Genomic DNA, 18525 nt, shown 5'->3' with positions numbered 1-18525 from the left:
GCCCCCGGCGGCTCCGGTTCGGGCGGGCGAGCGCGACTCTCCTGAGGCTGCGATGCGCTCAGCCTGAGCGCTCCTTCGCCGCCCCGCCCGGTTTGAGCCTCTGCGGGGCAGGGGACCGCGATGGCTGCGGGGAGCTGGCAAGAGGCGGTGGCCCAGCAGGCCGAGGAGGCGGCTGCACGGGTGCGGGACGTCCTGTCTGGCGGCCTGGGCCTGCTGCGTGCTGAGCTGGGCCTCGAGCTGGGCCTCGACCCGCAGAGCCTGCCCACCTGGCTCGCCCTGGTGGTACCGGCTGCGCTGGGGCTGGGACTGCTGGGGCTGCTCTTGGCTGTGGCCTGCGGTGGCGGCCTCCGTAGGAAGCCAGCGCGGAGCGCGGTGGAGAGGAGGAGTAATGAGGCGGCCGGCGCGGGCCTGACAGCCGGCGGAGGCCAGGGCAAGGCGGTGGGGCCGAGCTCCGGGCAGCTACACCTGAAAGGCGACGAGCAGAGGAAGCGAAACAAGAAGAAGCTGTCGGAGAAAACGGCGCGGGTGAGGGGGGCTGAGGGGGCCGCGCCGCTCCGGCGGAAGGACGCGGTGGAGTGCGGGAGGCGGCCGGGTCCGGGCGCCCGGAGGGAAGGGGCATGAAAGGTTCATTGACAGCGACAGGATGGGGACGGCGGCGGCGGCGATTGTAGTGGCACCGGCCGATCTCGGTGGGTCCCTTGCGGGAAGGCGAGGGGGAAGTCGCGTTTGGCGAGCGACGCCGAGCGCCGGGTGTGCTTCTCCCCAGGCCTTGTCCCTGTGGCCCCTGCTCGGTGAAACTCCTGCCGGGCAATAGGCACCGGTGAGAAGAGCTGGAGGCCTGGCCGCAGAGTCTGGAGGCTATAGAGCTCCTCCCCCTGAACCTCTGTGCTGCTCACCTGGGTGCTCTTTGCCCTTGGAGGCGATGGGGGGGTCCTGACTGCTCTGGAGCTGTCATGTGTCGTCTGGGTTGCTTTGTTGCTTTGAAACCTGGAGGAGCAGCGCGCACATGCAGAAATTATACGTTAAGAGTCCAGGGTGATGAGAAAAAAGCTCGTCTCTTCTTAGAGGCTTGTTAATGGAAAGACTAATTACACGAAAATCATAATTTTTTTATTATTATTTTTCATCGAATGCTTTCAGGGTTAGGAACAAGTAGTGGAGACCTTAGCATGGCTTAGAATTTCAAGCCAGGAGTTGCAGTCCAGGCAGGTGTAGGCTATTGGAAGCATCATTGTAAAGCTCCATAAATGCTGTGATGATTCAAACTTGAGTAAGGCTTTTCACTGTGTCTTCTTGGTGGAACATGTTAATGTCAATCTTGTGAGCTTGCCTCAGTAAGAATATGTCTGATTTAGTTGTTCAGTAAGGATCATCTCTTTTAATAAGGAAATCTGTGTCTTAGCAGCCCTGCAGAAACAGATCATTCCTGACCTTTTTTCTCAATCCTTGGCACGTTGTGTGGGAACTTTTCTTCTTTGACAGTATGCATACACTTCATGAGAAAATTAGTAAAATGTAAAAATTTATGAACTGCCTTACTGTATTATAGTCTGGGGGCTCAAAAGGATTGCTTCTATAGCTTTTGTATTGTTAGTATGTTTGTAATCCTATTTATGTCCAAATGGATTATAGGAATGAAAGTGCAGCAGATGTCTCCTGCCTGTTACAACTGCATCTTTTAATTATATCTTGCTCTATAAAACATGAATTGTTTCCCTAATGACCAGAAAAGGCAGAGAAAATGGGTTTGTACCTTCATTTGAGTTTGTCAGTGTTAAGACTTGAGAAGTTAGGGTATGTTTTTTAGTGAGAATTTAAGGCTAGAGTATCTTACAAGAAGAGAAAATGCCTGTGTACAGCACCAGTCTGTCTTTGAGCAGTGAACTACTGAAGTTTATTCTGGAAGTTGCAAGAGCCTGAATGCAGAGTACCAAGAAGAGGAAGCATTGTGAGTCAGAATCTTTGCAGTGTAGCTAGGTCTCCATTTTGGAGAAGGCATGTTGAAGATGCAATTTTTTTGGCCACCTTGACCAGCAAATTCTTCAAGATTTAGTAGATCTATTATGCCTTCTTGAAAATGAAGACTAATCCTAGAAACAGTTTAATTTTCCTTGTTTTATTTTCTTTAAACTCCATTATGAAAACAAAGCATGAGCTCTTGCAAGTCATCATTGAAGATGTTAAAAAAAACCTGCCTCAACAGAAGATAAAGACGTAGATACACAAACTTGACAATGCTCTGTAGTGCAGGGCTTCATAAAAGCAAACTTTGTATTAATTTTATATAGAACTTAATTAACTGACATTTTGGTGAATATGGATGCTCATGCACTTTCAAGCTTGGTTTGTTCAAGAATAAAGGTAAGTAAGTCTATGTAAGAGCAAATCTTTCCATAAAGAGTAAAATAGTTTTTCAGCTGTCTGTGTTGTTAATATGTTTATAGCTGGTTTTGTAGTACTCTGTTCATTATTTCTGTGTTAAAAAAAAACAACCTGTAAACAAAAAAAAAAGGTACCAACTGAAATCATTAACTGTGGTGCAAATAAGTTTATATGGGTGGCAAAATTTAATAGACTTGCCTTATGCTCATTTTCCAAAAGAAGTTCACAGAGACCTATATTAGCATGTTTCCCAACCTTCACATAATAAATTCTCAAAATAATATTGGAAGTCTGAAGATGCAGCAAAAATTCATACCGATTGCTGCTAGTCATTTTTATCTTGTGTTTCTGTGCACTTACTGAGGTTCTGTGAAGGGAGAAGAGTAAGCCTGTTATCAGTAGATTTACTACAAGGTTTGATGTGCCAGGGTCTAAATTTCCATTGTGGGCACTTCAGAAAGCTTAGAGCAACTGGCCTGTAGCATTAAAGAGCATGCTACAGATGTCTAATTAAAAGCTGTAGGGTTACTTTAATACAGAATTACTGAGCTCATCGTATGGCAGGTAATGCGTAACTCATCAGTCAGGACCAGAAGTATTCTTCATCGTACCCTTTCTGAGGAAGGGTATTACTGCTTTGTTTTGCATGTGGCTTTATTCAGTTTCTGTATAGGTAGGGTGCAACTCACCTAATATTTTTAGTAAAATAAGTTTAGTTGAATAGCATTGCATTGGATGGGTACAGTAGCAACTATGAGATTCTGTGTTTATTTGCTGAGGAAGGTGGGGAAAATAATGAAATGGTTTAGCATTCATTTAGACTTCTTTTTCTTTCAAAAGTTTACTTTAGCTTTAATTTTAATTCCTCTCCATTCTGAATAATTGCTGTGCTTCTCAAACCTTCAGTAGATAAACGTGAGACTGGTTTTATGTGCATTGTATTCAATCTGCAAAACACCACAGAAATTTGAGAGTGCCTGTTTTGCATACTGTACTAATGCTTTAGAAAGCCACTCATGCCATCTGTTTATGGATCCAGAAAATACCAAATTGACTATGTTCTTGCTATGGTTTGGAGCACACCTGGACAGCAGAGGCTACACTTTTTAGTAAAAGCATTTTCATTCATTTGAGAGTTTTCTTCCAAGCAGACCAAGTAGCACTTTTCAGACTATGACTGGTTTATGCTTATTGCACTTCAAAATAGACCCCATAAAGACTCTTTCATACTTCCAGCTGATACTCACGTGTTGGGTTTACGTATATGTTAATTGTCAAATTGCAGGAGAAGTAGGGCTGTAGCATTCTTCACTGCTCAGAGAAAAGTTTCTTCAGAGAAGCTTACAGAAAATAGTACTGGTAAACAGATTCTTTCATTTGCCAAAGATGTTCTGAGTAAGCATATCTTTATAATGTTTAACTAAGGACTTTAGTTAATACAGCCTTGTAAGACTCAAACGCTAGCAATTTCATTACTGCCATTTGAAGTTGTGAAACTGAGGTATCTGTTGCACTGTACCATATTTAAAGAACAGCGGTTTTTGTTTTAACAGTCTAAGCAAAACTTATTTTACTTCTGGATTATCTTAATGCCTTCAAGTGAATGTGTGTGAAAATGTTTTATTTAAATACTGGTATTTTAAGATCAGCAGACAAGAAATGTGTTCAAAAATCAGTTAGTGTTATTAACAGCACTATTTCTGCCTTGTTGCACCTTCCCTGTAGCTTTTGGGTTGAGGAAATTAAAATGACAAATAATAGGTTGCACAATTTGAATGAATTCATATTGCCAGTGGATGTTTAAGATATTACTATCAAGTTTTAAACTTAGTCTTTTTGGCTGTAGTTGTTTTTTAGAAGAAATGTTTCTGAATACTATAGGAAGCTTTTTTTCTTTCCTGCCTCTGTTACTATAATTTGTATAACCAAAAATGGTCATATGAATTTTTGTTAAAATTCTGTGATTCATCTGTGGGCAGAAAATGGATGTCGAAAGCTTCCACTGAAAAGGAGACTGCTACAATTCAGGGATACATTTGGGGAGAGATGTCTCAAAGTTCAAGTTTTTAAACCTATTTCTAATGGTTGTTTACATGATCAGATGATCAGACAGCATTTTAAAAGAGTCATGTGGATGAATTTTTCCGGAGGGTTCTTAATGGACATGAATTAATTTATTGCTTCAGAGAGAGAGCTGAGGGTTATTTTTTGTTTTGATTCATTTTTAAATTAAAGATTAAAACTTTTATCTGTTGAATTTACGAGAGTAATTAAAAAAGTAGTTTTCGATTTAATATATGTATGTAAGAACAAAACAAGGTACAGAATTAAAAAGGTTAGTTGGCTATAAAGATTTTTTACACAAGTCCAATATTGGATGCAGCAATCTGTTATCTAATTCTATGGATAAATAACTTAGAAATAGTCTATCTCCAGCTTAAGATCTTAAATGTCACAGGTACCAATGTGAATTGAAAGACACCATGCTACTAATAAAATTGCTGTGCAGAATCTGGAGAAAATAGACGGGTTCCAGACTGATTTTTGTCAATGCATTTTTTTCAAGATTGAATTATCAGGTCTTCAGTATTGCTGTGGAATCAACTACTGTGAGCTTTCTTTGAGGGGCGCTTTTGGAGTTTTGGGACCCAGATCTGTAAGATGCGCCTCATTTCAGAGCGCTCATGGAAACGTGCTGCATCTTAGATACGAAAAAGTCTAGTTTAAACTGGTTGTTGCAGAAGAAGAAGGTTTAGGTGACCTGATCTTTCAATTTCTATTAATAGTTAGAAAATAAGAAGTTGGCATGCTGTCTAACTTCAGTAAGCAATACTATGCTACGCAGTGGTGAAGTCGTGCCAAGTCAAGCATAATATAACATGGGAAAACTTAAAAAACCTGTACTGGTTAAATTGAGGATCGGATCTGGTATTTGGAGGAGTAAGTCACACAAATTTGTACATGGCCTTTGTTTTACTTAAAGGCAATCAGGTTCGTGTGATGCAGAGTTAAAATAACTTTGAGGTTTTTAATAAGAAGCGTAACTAAAGACAGTTTAGGCTTTATTTTAAAAGGAACTGCAGAAATTAAAGTAACTATGAAGTAGTTATGTATGCTTAATGTCTTAATTTTCAATATTATCTGAATCATCATGAATGGGATTCAGTCATAGCTTTTTGTTAACAATAAACTTTACTTAAAATATTATTAATATTTTTGCATAGGGAATATGTGGGTTAGGGTGTATGCCTTTGTTACTAAAGACTAATTTAATAACTGCCCAGAGTTTTAACTTTGTATGTTAATTAATACATGTTAATTTTCTTTCCTTTATTATGTGAGGGGGAAATGGTAGACTAATGTAATACCTATAATCAACTCTGTCTGAAAAGAACAATGGGATGTCATGCTTAGTCATGCTTCGTGTTTGATTACTATGAAGTTCTACTATGAAGTTTAACTTGTGAAGGTAATGAGCTCTGAGGGATATGCATAGGTAGAAATTGAATTTAAGAATTCAGCCCATTGCTGAACTGCTGCAGTGTGGTAAATGTGTTCATTTAATTAGATAATTTATGGCCCATGCCACTGTAGCTATTCTGAATCGGTTTTCAGAACCGTTGCAGTCCTTTGTAGCTGTTCTGAAAGCTGGTAACTCCAGAAATTTACCTTTTGAGAAGCAATTCCTGTGTTGAACAGTGTTGAGGTGAAATGGGGAGACCTGTTTTCTTTTGTTTCTCATTTCTGTGTTTGGTAAATACAGAAATGTAGTAGATATTTTGAGCATCAATCTGTGATTCTGTCTGCTTTACTCATTAAACTTGTAAGCATTTTTCAGTCATCAGATAGTTGCACTTCAGTGAGAGTCTGCTTTCTCCAGATTCATTATTATTCACACTTACTGTTTACACAGCCTAATGGACGGTCTTTCCTTGATGTATCTGAGGATGAAGTAATACATGCTGTCCGTAAGGAAAATATAAAGCAGCCTGTGGACACAGAAAAGAAGAATGAAAAGGTCAGTTATGGATATGAAATGACAATGTCAAAGTTTAGTGCATGTTATTTCAATAGCTAATAATTCTGTTTGTGGTTTGAAATCTTGTTACTGACATGAGTGAAGAGGCATAGCTCTTACTGTGAAGAGTACTAATCTGATTTAGTGCTGGAAAGAGCTAAAGTAGTATTTTCTTTACGTCATGCCTTATCATGGAATGTTTGCATGAAGCAAACCCACCTTCCCACCCCCCCCACTAAATACTGATACCCCTGTTCACCTTGTGAAGATGTTAAGCCTGCAGAAATAAAGTTTGTATTTCATCTTGTGGGCTTCTCTGGAGGTGCAATGTAATGCTAGTATTGTTAAGTGGCTTGTAGTCTAACAATTGGGGACTGCTACTCAAAGGATTAAGACCATGTGTCTGCTTATTTCTTTTGTGAGATGTATCCATTAGTGATTAGAGTTCTTAATTTCTGATGACAAATACAGGCTTTGAAGTCTGGTGTGAGCTTTTTGTTAGGCAAATTGAATAGCTACATGAAGAACCTTTTTTAAAAGCTTGGTCTGTAGCTTTAAGAGGTAACCATACTAATGGCAGTGGTTTGGGTTTTTTTTTCACTGTGAGGAGTTGTATCTCCTGGCCTTATCATAAATGCTATCATTTGTAGGCAACATGAATATATTTATGATAGGCCTTTGACAATAATTTCTGGTTTTGTCCTTTTGCTAACGTTGTGAATGAAATGTTCCTGCTGTCACAGATTTCTGATTTATTTTCTTGAACAAAATGGGTTTGTTCTAACTGTACTGAGGAGTATTGGAAAAATAAATGATTATGCATAAACAGCCAGAAAACAGTAGTTGCATGATGTAATTTTTTAGGTTATTCGAGCTTTGAGTTGACTATTCTATAATAACTTCTTCTGGAGATAGTATGTTGGCTAAAAGACTGTATCCTGTTACTTGGCTATAGGGCTCTAAACATTTTTAGCACTGGCAAATAGACTTTTCTGTGAAATGGGTTTGCCTTAAAATTTCATGCTGCACATTTCTTTCTCTCCTCCATGTGTCACACATCAGATGGATTTTGTGGTTTGTTTTGCTTTTGGGTTTTGTTTTTCAAGAACATAATGAAATTTGATCTTGACGGATTAAGTATATTTTTCCTTTCAACTTTGACTTTATCTCAAGCAGGTTTCCAAATAGGTATGGTGTTTAAATACTAAACTTGAGTTTTACTTTAAAATTGCAAACATAGTGACCTGAGTTTAAAAATACTGAGTTGAAGCTGCAGCTCCAGGAAATCAATATCACTATATGGATAGGCAGCTTCTTTAACTAATTAAAGGGTTTGTATCACTTTGGGAACCCTGGGCAAGCATGATTGTTACCCTCCAATTAAAAGCATGCCCAAGAACTTTCTTTAAACAGGTAACTTCACAGCCATTCAGTTATTTGGTTAAGCCTCTCAGGGCATCCATTGCATTTGTAACATTATAAACCTACTAAGAAGATTATAAGGGGTTCTGTGTGTCTTTGTGGGACAAAGAGCTTGGAATGGGTGCTATAAGTCAATGTGGAGTTTAATTAGTATGTGCATGTGCGTAGATCTGTGGCTATATATAATCTATAACCTGAAGAGTATGTTGTTGTTTTTTTTTTTGTGCTTGAATATATGCTTTTAATGAAAATCGCACCCCCCTTTGTGTTTCCCTATTTCTTAGCTGCTTCAGGGGTATGGATTTCATGCATGTTTTTCAGTAATTTGTGTCTTCTTGTTTCAGTTTGGGGGGGGTGGGAAATTTTGGGTAATACGTGGGTTGTGACTGTGGGCTTATGATTCTCTTGACACTGAATAGTCTCTTTCCTTCTTTCCATTTTAGTGACTCACACAACTTAGGGTTTTTTGGTTGGGTTTTTTGTTTGTTTTTTTTTTTTTCTTTTAGTGCAAAGGACTGTATCTAATAATTGATTCTGCATGAGATTTGGGATGTTAAAACTATTGCCCGTTCCATTTGCAAACACACAATTGCTTGAATACTAGAAATAAAACAGACCATTAGGGATGAGGAAGAAAGGTGTTTTTTTTCCCATTGTTTTTGCATAGAGGACAATGCATCTTAACGATTTCGGAGTTCCTCATGTGCTCTTTGGCTGGTGGCAGAGCCAACACTGGCAGCTTTCTGTGTTGCAGAAGGTGACACTGAGTATGCTTCTGCAGAATCACTGATATCTTGATCAGTAACCTTTAACATCTCTTGCTGGTTTTGTCAGTTTTTACAGATAGTGACTGTTAACAACACTAAGTTTGGTAGGTGGAAATAAATTGGATAACTAATTAGGGTTCTGTGGTTTTTTTCAGATAAGGTTCTAGTAACTCAGGTTAGGAAAAGTAAATGTATTTTCAAGATTTGAATTCCTTATCTTTTTAAAAGTGTTTGTTAATAAAACTTGCTTTTAAAACTGTTAAGCTTCCGTGTTTTGTGAGAAGCGTACAATTTAATGTCAATACCTCTGTAGGAGCTACTTTAATTGTTTAAGAAACTGGAGGCATAACTTGGAGGAACAGTCATCTTAAACTGCTACCTGAGAGACTTCTGAAGTAATTTCAGGTGTTCTCTTGGTGCCAGAGGACAGTTGGGTAGTTTACAGCTTTGTGGGTGGGAGATTCCAAGAGGTCAGTTTCTGTTCTCAGTGTAGCTGAAAATGGGAGACGTAGGTACAAACCTGGTAATCTTTCCTCTGCTTGAGCTCTGAGAAGCAATTTGTAACTGTTTTTCATGTTGTTTTTTGTTTCCTCTTTTAATTCTTTCCTTATAACGTGTTCTGGCAAATAGTGTGGCTTGTTCATATTCTTAGAACTAATTTTTATCAGAGTGCTTTTGAAAATGTCCCTCCTCTTTTGAGGACTTTCTGCTTTCTCGGAAGTTAGGTTGCTGGTATGTTGGTAAAGGTACCCTACTGAGCAAATAAGATAATTCAGTTTGTGTGCATCTGTATTGTGGGTCTCTTAGTAAACCATGAATTAAGTCAGTTCCCTAACTGTTGTAGGTGTGTTGGCACAGGATTGCATATAAGCAGTGAAATTATCTGTGGTGCTGCACTATCAAGCTATACTGCTTTCAGTACTTACATTGAAGCTACATGATACTTTCGGGGCATGCTAACTCAAGAGGCATATGAACTCCATGCAATTGTGGGCCCGTTCATTACCAGCTGCAGCTGGAGTAATAATTTAGCTTTTACCAGTTCTGAATTCTAGAAAGGTTGTTACACTCTTCTTGGACATGTAAGACTAGAATATCATACAGTTTGAACTCAGGTGTAAAGCTGACAATTACTAATCTTACTCTGACAAAAGCGTGGATTCCAGAAAGACATCCAGCCATCCTTAGAATATCCTTATTCGAATATTCCAGATACAGTGAATCAGTGAATAGTTCCCCTTATAACGTTTGAACGGATAACCATCTTCCTTTTAAAAGCCTGGGTTTTTTTTTTCATTCAGGTTTATCTGATGGTTCTTACATCTTTATACAATAGTGAAAAGCTGTTGAGTCTAGTTCTTTGGTAGTCAGGTCAATTTGCTATCACTTAGCTTATCAAAAGATTAAACTCCAAGGTTTTCTGTAATATACTCTCTCCCAGTATCTTTGGTCATTTTTCATCTTTTTTTTTCTCAGTGTTATCTTTATAACACTTTATATTGCTAACTGTTTGCAGAAGTAGTCATCTCTGTTCCTCTTTATGTATCTCTGCTTGTATAGCCAAAAAGCCATAACTGGCAAAACCTTGGAAAAAAATCCTGTGTATCTATTGCATGGACCCTAATCATTGTTCCTGTTTAGAAGTCATTTTCCAAGCTGGAATTCTCTTACCCACTGTTTTTTAAATGAGTCACTGACATTATTTATTTCTTCATGTATAATTTTATACTTGCTTCTGCACAAAACAAATTTTGCCAGGGTGGGATCTGCGTGCCAAAGAGTCCATTTTCCTCTGTGACTGCGATTCCCTCAGCGTAACTTCTTCCACCAGGCTTTATGATCTGTAGCATAAGTAATTGTTCCACCCGCCTGCCATTTTTGCACTGCACAAGTCTTTCATGTTGATTCAGTGGTATTATGTTTAGCAGTTAGTATTGTTTAGTACTCCTTTCAAGGGGCTGTCTGTATAGAGAGTTGTTCAGGAAAATCTGTTTCAAGTTTACTCCTCTGTTTTTTGGGGGGGATTAGGGGAAAGAAGGAATTCTAAATCACTGTGATAAGTGATCACTAGGTAATTATTAAGATAATGTTTTATTTTTATTCTAGTCAAAGAAAAAAAAGAAATCAAAGGGAGATGCTAAAACGGTTCAGGATATGTCACGTCTAGATGGAAAGGAAGTTGATGAAGGTACTGAAAACAAACGCACAAAAATGCAATTAGACATCTTTTGGGTTAATTGCTAAATAAGATTTACTTGCTTGTGCTATATAAAGAAACAGTTTTATCATAATATCATAGTTGTATATTATATCTGGAAATATGACCTTTCAAACAGCAGTATTTAATAGCTTCAGTTGATTTTTCTTTTTTTTTTTTTTTTAAGTTTAACTTACAAAACCTGAGGAAAAACTGTGAATAGCAGGGCCCTTGTTCATGTTTTGCTCTGTGAAGCGAAGTATTACCATACTGCACCCAGAAAAACTTGCTTTTGGCCAGTTGTTCATGTTTTCAAGCTAATATTGAAGCTGACTGCCACATCTGTGGTTTTTAAACTCAACCTATATTCAGACTTAAGCTTGATATGAAACAAGCTAAAATTCTTTCTTTTTTACTCTCTGACATATTTAGTGATGTTTTCATTTGGGGAATGTTTTAGGAGCCTGGGAAACAAAAATCAGTAACAGAGAGAAACGACAGCAGCGTAAGCGAGACAAGGTGCTGACCGACGGTGCCTCAGCAGAATCAAATCTCCAAGGGGTGGAAAATACTGTATCCATTGAACAGCTGATGCCTACAGCATCACTTCCGGTTGGTCTCAGAAAAAATAAAGGTATGGTGGTCCATAGGTCTGTGAATGTGTTCTAGAAAAATAACTTTACTTGAATGCTTAAATAGTGACTCTCTTTGGATGTGTGATTAAGTATATTTAGAGGTGTAGCTGTTGAGGCAATTATTTCAAGCTGTATAAAGCTGCTTTTCATTGTGCAAAACTCCCCCTTTTTTTTTGAGTCTCAGGAAAGAATATTCTGGAGCAAGTGGCTGAGACACTGGCCTCCACACTCATCCTCTGTCAGTAGCTGCACAGCTGCATGGGCCCAATGTCCCCATTCCTTCCCTTCTGTTCTGCTGACTCTGCCCTTTATGTTTCTGGAAACTTCAAAGGCACCCTCAGCCTGACTGCAGGCAGCCAGCTAAAAGTTTCAGATGCTTCCTTGTGGGAAGGTTATGCCCATGAGTTCTCCTTAGAGTTCATTTACTGCTTAACATGTAGACAATTTTTTTCCAACATAGATTTAGTAGTACCTATACAAAACCTGTTCATACTGGTGGAGTCCATCTGGCTGAGAATTGGTAGATCAATTACTACAGCCAAGGATTCAATGAGGAAATGTTGGCTTTAGGCTCTGTGGTTGCTACTATTTCAGAAAAAAAAACTGCATGGGCTCATTTAAACTGTGTGTAGGCATAGGAATTCATATTTGGCTGCTACTGAGAAATGGTTTAAGAAGCTAAAAGAATCTGAAAACAGTGTAGCTTTCTAACGGCATTCAGTTGTTTCTAGTGTTTTCATGGTACAGTAGAAATTAGAAATAGCTATATATTTCTGAAATATGTAGAGCTGCCCTTTGCTTGAAAATGACAACCTCTGTTTTACATTTGTGCTCTTCATTCTTGGGAAACTAGCTAGAGTTGTTTGAAATCTGTGGTTACTTGGTTTATAGGGCCTAAATCTTTTTTGAGTTCATTCTGTGTACAAATAATAAAAATTGGATAATTTATTTTTATCACTGAGTTTTCTGGAAATGTCTTAATTTACTTTGATGTATGCATAGTTTGGGCTTGTTTGGGGTTTTTCTTAAAGTATCAGTAATTATGTTCTTTTTAGAAGATTTTTGCAGGTGTTGACATTTGGGAGGGGGAATAAAACCATTCTGTTTACTTCTCTTAATCAGGTGATGCACTTCTGAATGCGCAAGTTAGCAGTTCTAAACCTACAAAGGGGGAGTCATCAATTCCACAAGGTAAAGGCTTTCATTATTAGGCATCCATAATAACTGGAAAAGTGCTTTACAGAAGTGAAACACAAATTGTTAGTGCAGGGTTTTGCGCAGTTGCTGATCTGGAACTTTATTATGCAGCTGGCTTTTTTGGTTATTCAGATGTTATACTTCTAAGTTGTGGTTATTTCTTAACAGATTGAACAGTCTGTTATGTGTAGGAAAAGGATTCAGTATCTAGAATTTTAAGACAAATCATTTATTATACAAATGGTTACCTGCGGAACAGCAAAGCTTATTCTCAAGCTCTGCTTAAATTCTTTATACTAGCTTTTCAGATTTTTTTGTGTTAATGAATTATTTGCTCAAATTAAAGCTTCAAATATTGATAACTGCAAAGAGCTCAAAAATACCAGTCCTGAGTATTGCAGACCTTGTGCTTGCTTCAGATTGTATACATGGGTAACTCAGTTCTTTGCGTGCTCCTTTTGAAAGGCACACTAAATATATTCATTTTGAAAGTACTTAAATGTATGTTGATAAATACATATGACATTATATATTATATATCATACACACATGTGAAAATATTTGGCTATTTTTAGATTGTGATCAACTGGTGAATCTTGGCTGTTCTCTAATAAAAGATATTGCTGTAGTAATACTTGAAGTTAATTAGCGTAGTTAATAAATCAAGATGGTTGCTTCTTACTCATAGACAACATTAATGGTGATGCTGTAAGGAAAAGTAGTTAGTATAATTAAGTCAATAAATGAGTTATTGAAAGAACCCAGATCCAGAAAGTGAATTGCTTTTTGCTAGTTTTTCAGAGCTTCTACTTTACGTGCAAACTTCCTGGACCATAGTACAGAAGGAGGAACCTGTATTCTTCAGACATGCATAATGAGAGGGTAGGAGGCAATAATGAAGTTTCAGTACAGGAAATTGTGGCTAGCCGTGAGGAAAAAAAATTCTACATAAGATTGCCCAGAGATGCTTTGAATTATCAGCCTTTATGATTTCCAGAGCTTCAATAATGTCAGTAGGATTTTGCAGCCAGCTATGCTTTGAGCAGAAGGTGGAACTAGGTGACTTCTGGACATCTCTTCCAATCTCAAGTTTTCTGTGATTCTGTGAAAACTTGCTGATTGCATAGAAGGTAAATGTACGTGACGGGAGAGTAGTATGATAAACATAGGATGATCAAGCTTCAAGATTTCTGCTGTCTTTTTGCAAAAATGCAAAAAGGTATTTTTCTACCAGCCATGGTTTGGTTTCTGACTCTTTTTGCTATTTTTATTGTTGCCATCCGCTGAGACATCATATTGTCCTTAGAGGATGTTTATTGACACAATGTTAGTGCTGTAGAGAAAGGGCAGTGCTTTTAGCTGCAGCAGTGCTGACCTTATAGATGCCTGTATTTGGAAGTGATTTGTTTTGAGAAAATCTAGGGATATTTCACCTCAGCAATTAATTCCTTGCCAGTGAGGCTGCTGTCAGTGTGGCATGTTCATGCTGCCTGAGCTATGAGTTCATTTGAGGAAAAAATACGTGGTATGTAATTTTTGTTGGCATATGATACGTTTTGGCTGACTATTTAAGTGTGACCCTTGCAATATGCAGATATTCTTAATTATCTGTAAATCATCACTTTTTCTATTGTTTACACTGCATCTATAAAAATAGAGAGGATTTGATGATATACAAAGCCCTTTGAGAAAGCTTTGGGATATGTAGGAGGTCAGGCTGGGTGCACCACGCGACCATTAGGATATATAATATTAAAAAAAGTTTTATAATGATCTTCTGACTTCTCTCAAAGTATACTTTAAACTTGTCATGGCTAGTAAATTCTTGTGGTCTTCTACCTTAGTGTAATGTCAAATATATTGCTTATAAATTATTTTGAGTGTTACCATGATTTTGTAAACTCTAATCTTGTTGGATGCTATGGTCAGTATGGTAGCTGTGCTCTTTGTAAATCCTGTGTAGCATTTAGAAAGCATTTTCTAATCCTTGCTCATTTCTTCTACTTCCTGCTTAGAGAACAGGAAGTATGCAGTTACGGAATAGAAATTACTTTCAATTTACTGCATGGGGGTATTCACAAATCATTGCCATGCTCTGAGATAAATTACCTGTCAGTGTTGGAAGCACCCCCACCCCTTTTTTTTTCTAATGTAGAGGCACTGGTTCACCAAGATATCAGCCATATAAAAAAAGGGATGCAGGAAGGAGAATGCAGTTTAGTGCTGTTTTTTCCCCACCCTTCAAGTTAGTAGACAGATGGTGCATGTCATCTGAACTGGAAAATCAGCTGAGATAGAGCAGCAGCTCTTCTGTATCACACTGGTGTAGTAAAGCTGCTGTTCATTTGTACCTTTTTCTTTTTTAATTTTTAGGTGTATATGCATATAAGTCATGTTTTCATTCTTCATCCGGTTCTTATTTTATATAATGCTTTCATTATGCCTGTATTTAAGTTTCTCCAGGATTGAGTGAAAGCCATACAGTAAATGGAGGAAGCTGGAATGAGAAGTCTGTAAAAATCTCCTCACAGATTGGTGTAGGGGAGGAGAAATGGACATCTGTTTCTTCAACTGGAGCTGGGAAAAGGAAGCCTGAGACATTGGCTTGGGGCCAGGACACTGGAGATGCTAATGGAAATGGAAAGGACTGGGGTGTAACCCTGGTGGGCAGACCCTGGAAAGAACGTTCTTTGTTCACACCTATTGGTAAGCTATTCCAAAGAAAATGTTTTTCACTTAAACATTTTTAGATAAGTATATTTTTTTAGTAGTGAATCTCTTAAAATAGTTTAATGTTTATATATTGTAGAATTATCATGGAGTGGTTTTGTGAACTAAGCAGCTTTTTGTTTACTGTTAGTTCTAATGGCTTAATATCTTTACAGTATAACTGTAAAATAACTAAAATAAAATTATTTCTGAGAAGGAATCAGACTTTTTATACCCCTTTACTAAAATTCTGAAAGCGATTACTAAGTAATTTTGAAGTGTAACTTTCTTCTTTAATTAAAGTCTTAAAACCCAGGTTATAAGTCTGTTCTGTTGATCCAACATGGTCAAATCAACTGTGTGTGTTTCTGGTGGGTGTTTATTTAGGCTCCAGTCACAGATTGTTCAGCTCTCCTGATATCTAATGTTACGTTGTTTTTCTCATTAGAAATTGTTTTTAGTGTTCTCTGGTACAATTTTTTGCCTTCATAACTTGTACTGTCCATAATAATAATGAAAGCAGAAGTCTTTGTTTTTCTTTGGGCAGCAGTCCTGAACGTAGTAGTAGATGCTGCAGTATGGTCCCTCCCACTGTTCAGTGTAAGTGATCCTAGTGTCTTATGGAAAGCACAGTTTCTCTGTAGTCAGCAGTGTTGCTTTAATCTAGACCTCTTTTATTTGTCTCGCATATCTTGAAATGGGTTTCCAGAGACTGAACTGCTGGAAGTAGATGTGAACTGTTGCCAAGTAGAGGGAAAGGGCTTTATTCATATTCCAGTTAGCTGTATTCTGCTGTATATTCTAATAAGGTAGTTCTTGGTGACTTTGACAAGCCTGTTGTTGATTTTGTTACCAAGAATACATTGTGCCTGACCATGCAGACTTGCTTCTGGTAAAATGGAGAGTTTTGCGAGTGAGGGGAGAGCAGTGGATGTCTTGTATGATGACTTCAGTAATGCTTTCAACTCTGTCTCTCACAGTATTGTTGTATCCAAGTTAGGATGGCCAAAAAACTGGCTCAGAGGAAATTTTTGATGAGTTCTGTTCTACCTGGAGGCTGATAACAAGGGGGATATTGCAGGGATATGCAGGGCTGTCCTGTCTATGTCCATCCTTATAAATGACTTGGAGAAGACAGCAAAGTGTCATTCACATCAGATTCCCAGGTTACACCAGAATTGGAGGTGCAGGGGAGAGCAGTTGATACCGTCCAGATCAGGGGTGCCATCCAGAGGGATCTAAACCAGGAGGAATGGGCCAACAGGAACTGAGGAGGGTCAACAAGGACAAATGTGAAGTGCTGCACCTGGGTAGGACTGTCTGGAGAGCAGCTCGATGTATAAGGGGTCGTGGTGGACACAAAGCTAGACATGAACCAGCCATAGGCCCTGGCAGCAAAGGACAGCAACAGTATTTTTGGCTGTATTAACAGGAGTCAGTAGCTTGGGGATAGCGATTGTCGTAGTTCTTCAACCTCATCTGGAATAGTCTGCCCAGTTTTGAGCACCTGCCCCTCCAGTTAAATAAATCCAAGTTATTACTCTAACCCATTGTTACTTTTGACACATTAGTGCTACTGATTATTTCTGCTTGTTTTTTACCTTGCACTTAACAGGCAGGTGTATCTTAATTTTTAAGCAGCATCTCCTATTTGTCAGAAGTTGTTCTGAGCTCAGTTGTGGTTTTTAACATATGTCCAGTTTGCTTCAAGCTAGGTTTCATCTACAGAGTTAATAAATATGCTTTTCAGTAACTTAAATTATTACAGAAATGGAAAGAATAGTTATAGTGTGGGGCTCAGAACACGATTTACCTTTCCTTTGTGAGAAATTTCTGTATGCAAAATGCTGTAGAGGGAAGATCTTAGAAAGCTTGAAAATTGTTTCAAGCTGAGCATTCATACAGTCACATCTCTCTCAGCACTGATTATCTGATGTAACAAGCAAAATAATGCCCTCAGTTGTGTGAAATGTTAAAATGGCTGGAATGTCCACTTTGGTTCTGACCCTATTCACAGTTAAATAACTTTTTCAGCATTGCCAGCAGTGTGAAGTTTGTTTTGTTTTTGTTTTTTCCCTTCCCCCACAGCTGCTTGGAATGTGGATGCAAGGATTAATACCTCTGAACAGAATTCTACTTCTTTCTCTTCCTTTGGATTAACTCCTGGAGTTTCTGGTATGTATGCCATGCCCTTCCAAAGATTATTTTTTTTTTTTTTTTTAATTTCCACACACATGCACTTTCTTATACTCCACCAGGTGGAAATAGAATTTGCCAAGTGTTACTGATGTGCAGCTTTCTCATTGTTATTCAAAAATCGTACTGGTAGCTGGGAACAGGTGGAAAACATGTTCTGTGGAAGTCCAGAAAGCTTTTTTGTTATGTTGAAATTATGCAGTAAAGTAACTGTTGTAAATTAATAATCAATAGGTAGATCAATAAGGAGGTGATATTTCGTACTTAGCCTTCCTGTTCGTGTGTTAAGTCTAAATAATGGGTATAAGAGATTGCTCAGTGTTGCTGTGTCTCAGTTTGGAGATCTCAAGATTGCTTTCTAAGACACTCTTACCCTGATCTTCTGGGAGATTTGTTATTTTATGGTTGGGTTTTTCCCCTTCAAGAAACCTATTTTGAAAGTAATGCTTCAGTTTCATAGGCAGGCTTTGAAGTCTTCAGTTTCTGTATGTCGGGTGGGAAAGCTTAGCTCTGGGGTTTTCTTATTTGCAGGGTGAAATTGCTACAGAGTGCAAACCTGGCTTTATAACAAATCTTGTGTGTTAAACTACTGACATAAATGCTGCAGTGAGTTATTATACGATAAAGGGATCATACGTCAGGTTTTTTGCTCTTGCTTATTCTAGTTAATCTAATGATCTTGGTGTGGACATTTTCTTCTAGTAAGTAGCTGGTCCAGTGCTGTTGCATTTAGTCTGTTTACTTGTATTGCACTTCACAGTTTTAACTGTGGAACTCAATATCAGTGTCCTGGCTCATGCGTGCTTCATTCTTTGGGCACATATGAGCCATGATAACAAAGAAGTTATAAATGCCAAGGTCGAAAGAACTTAATGAAATCTTACAGACGCTCTCTTAAAGAAAAAGATGAAACAGTGTTTTAATTGTACAGAGTTTTAATAAAATAACATATCATAGAATAGTTAGGGTTGGAAAGGACCTTAAGATCATCTAGTTCCAATC

General features: G+C 38.3%; 1 protein-coding gene across 2 annotated transcripts in view; it reads left to right on the top strand.

Moving 5' to 3' along the window:
• The first annotated feature begins 6 nt into the window (after positions 1-6).
• Positions 7-18525, top strand: part of MTDH (metadherin) — a 36928-nt gene continuing 18409 nt past the window's right edge. For both annotated transcript variants that reach the window (XM_062627360.1, XM_062627359.1), the window contains exons 1-7: positions 7-525; positions 6296-6400; positions 10696-10777; positions 11247-11420; positions 12544-12612; positions 15073-15324; positions 17416-17502. In XM_062627360.1, coding sequence (XP_062483344.1) covers positions 121-525; positions 6296-6400; positions 10696-10777; positions 11247-11420; positions 12544-12612; positions 15073-15324; positions 17416-17502 — 1174 coding nt within the window. In that variant the 5' untranslated portion in view covers positions 7-120. The remainder of the gene's footprint in view (positions 526-6295; positions 6401-10695; positions 10778-11246; positions 11421-12543; positions 12613-15072; positions 15325-17415; positions 17503-18525) is intronic.

The sequence above is a fragment of the Pezoporus occidentalis genome, unplaced genomic scaffold (genome assembly GCF_034315485.1).
Source record: "Pezoporus occidentalis ecotype Australia unplaced genomic scaffold, CSIRO_AGI_Poc_V1 ctg3, whole genome shotgun sequence".
Classification (NCBI taxonomy): Eukaryota; Metazoa; Chordata; class Aves; order Psittaciformes; family Psittacidae; genus Pezoporus; species Pezoporus occidentalis.
This window is presented reverse-complemented; position numbering and strand designations above follow the sequence as displayed.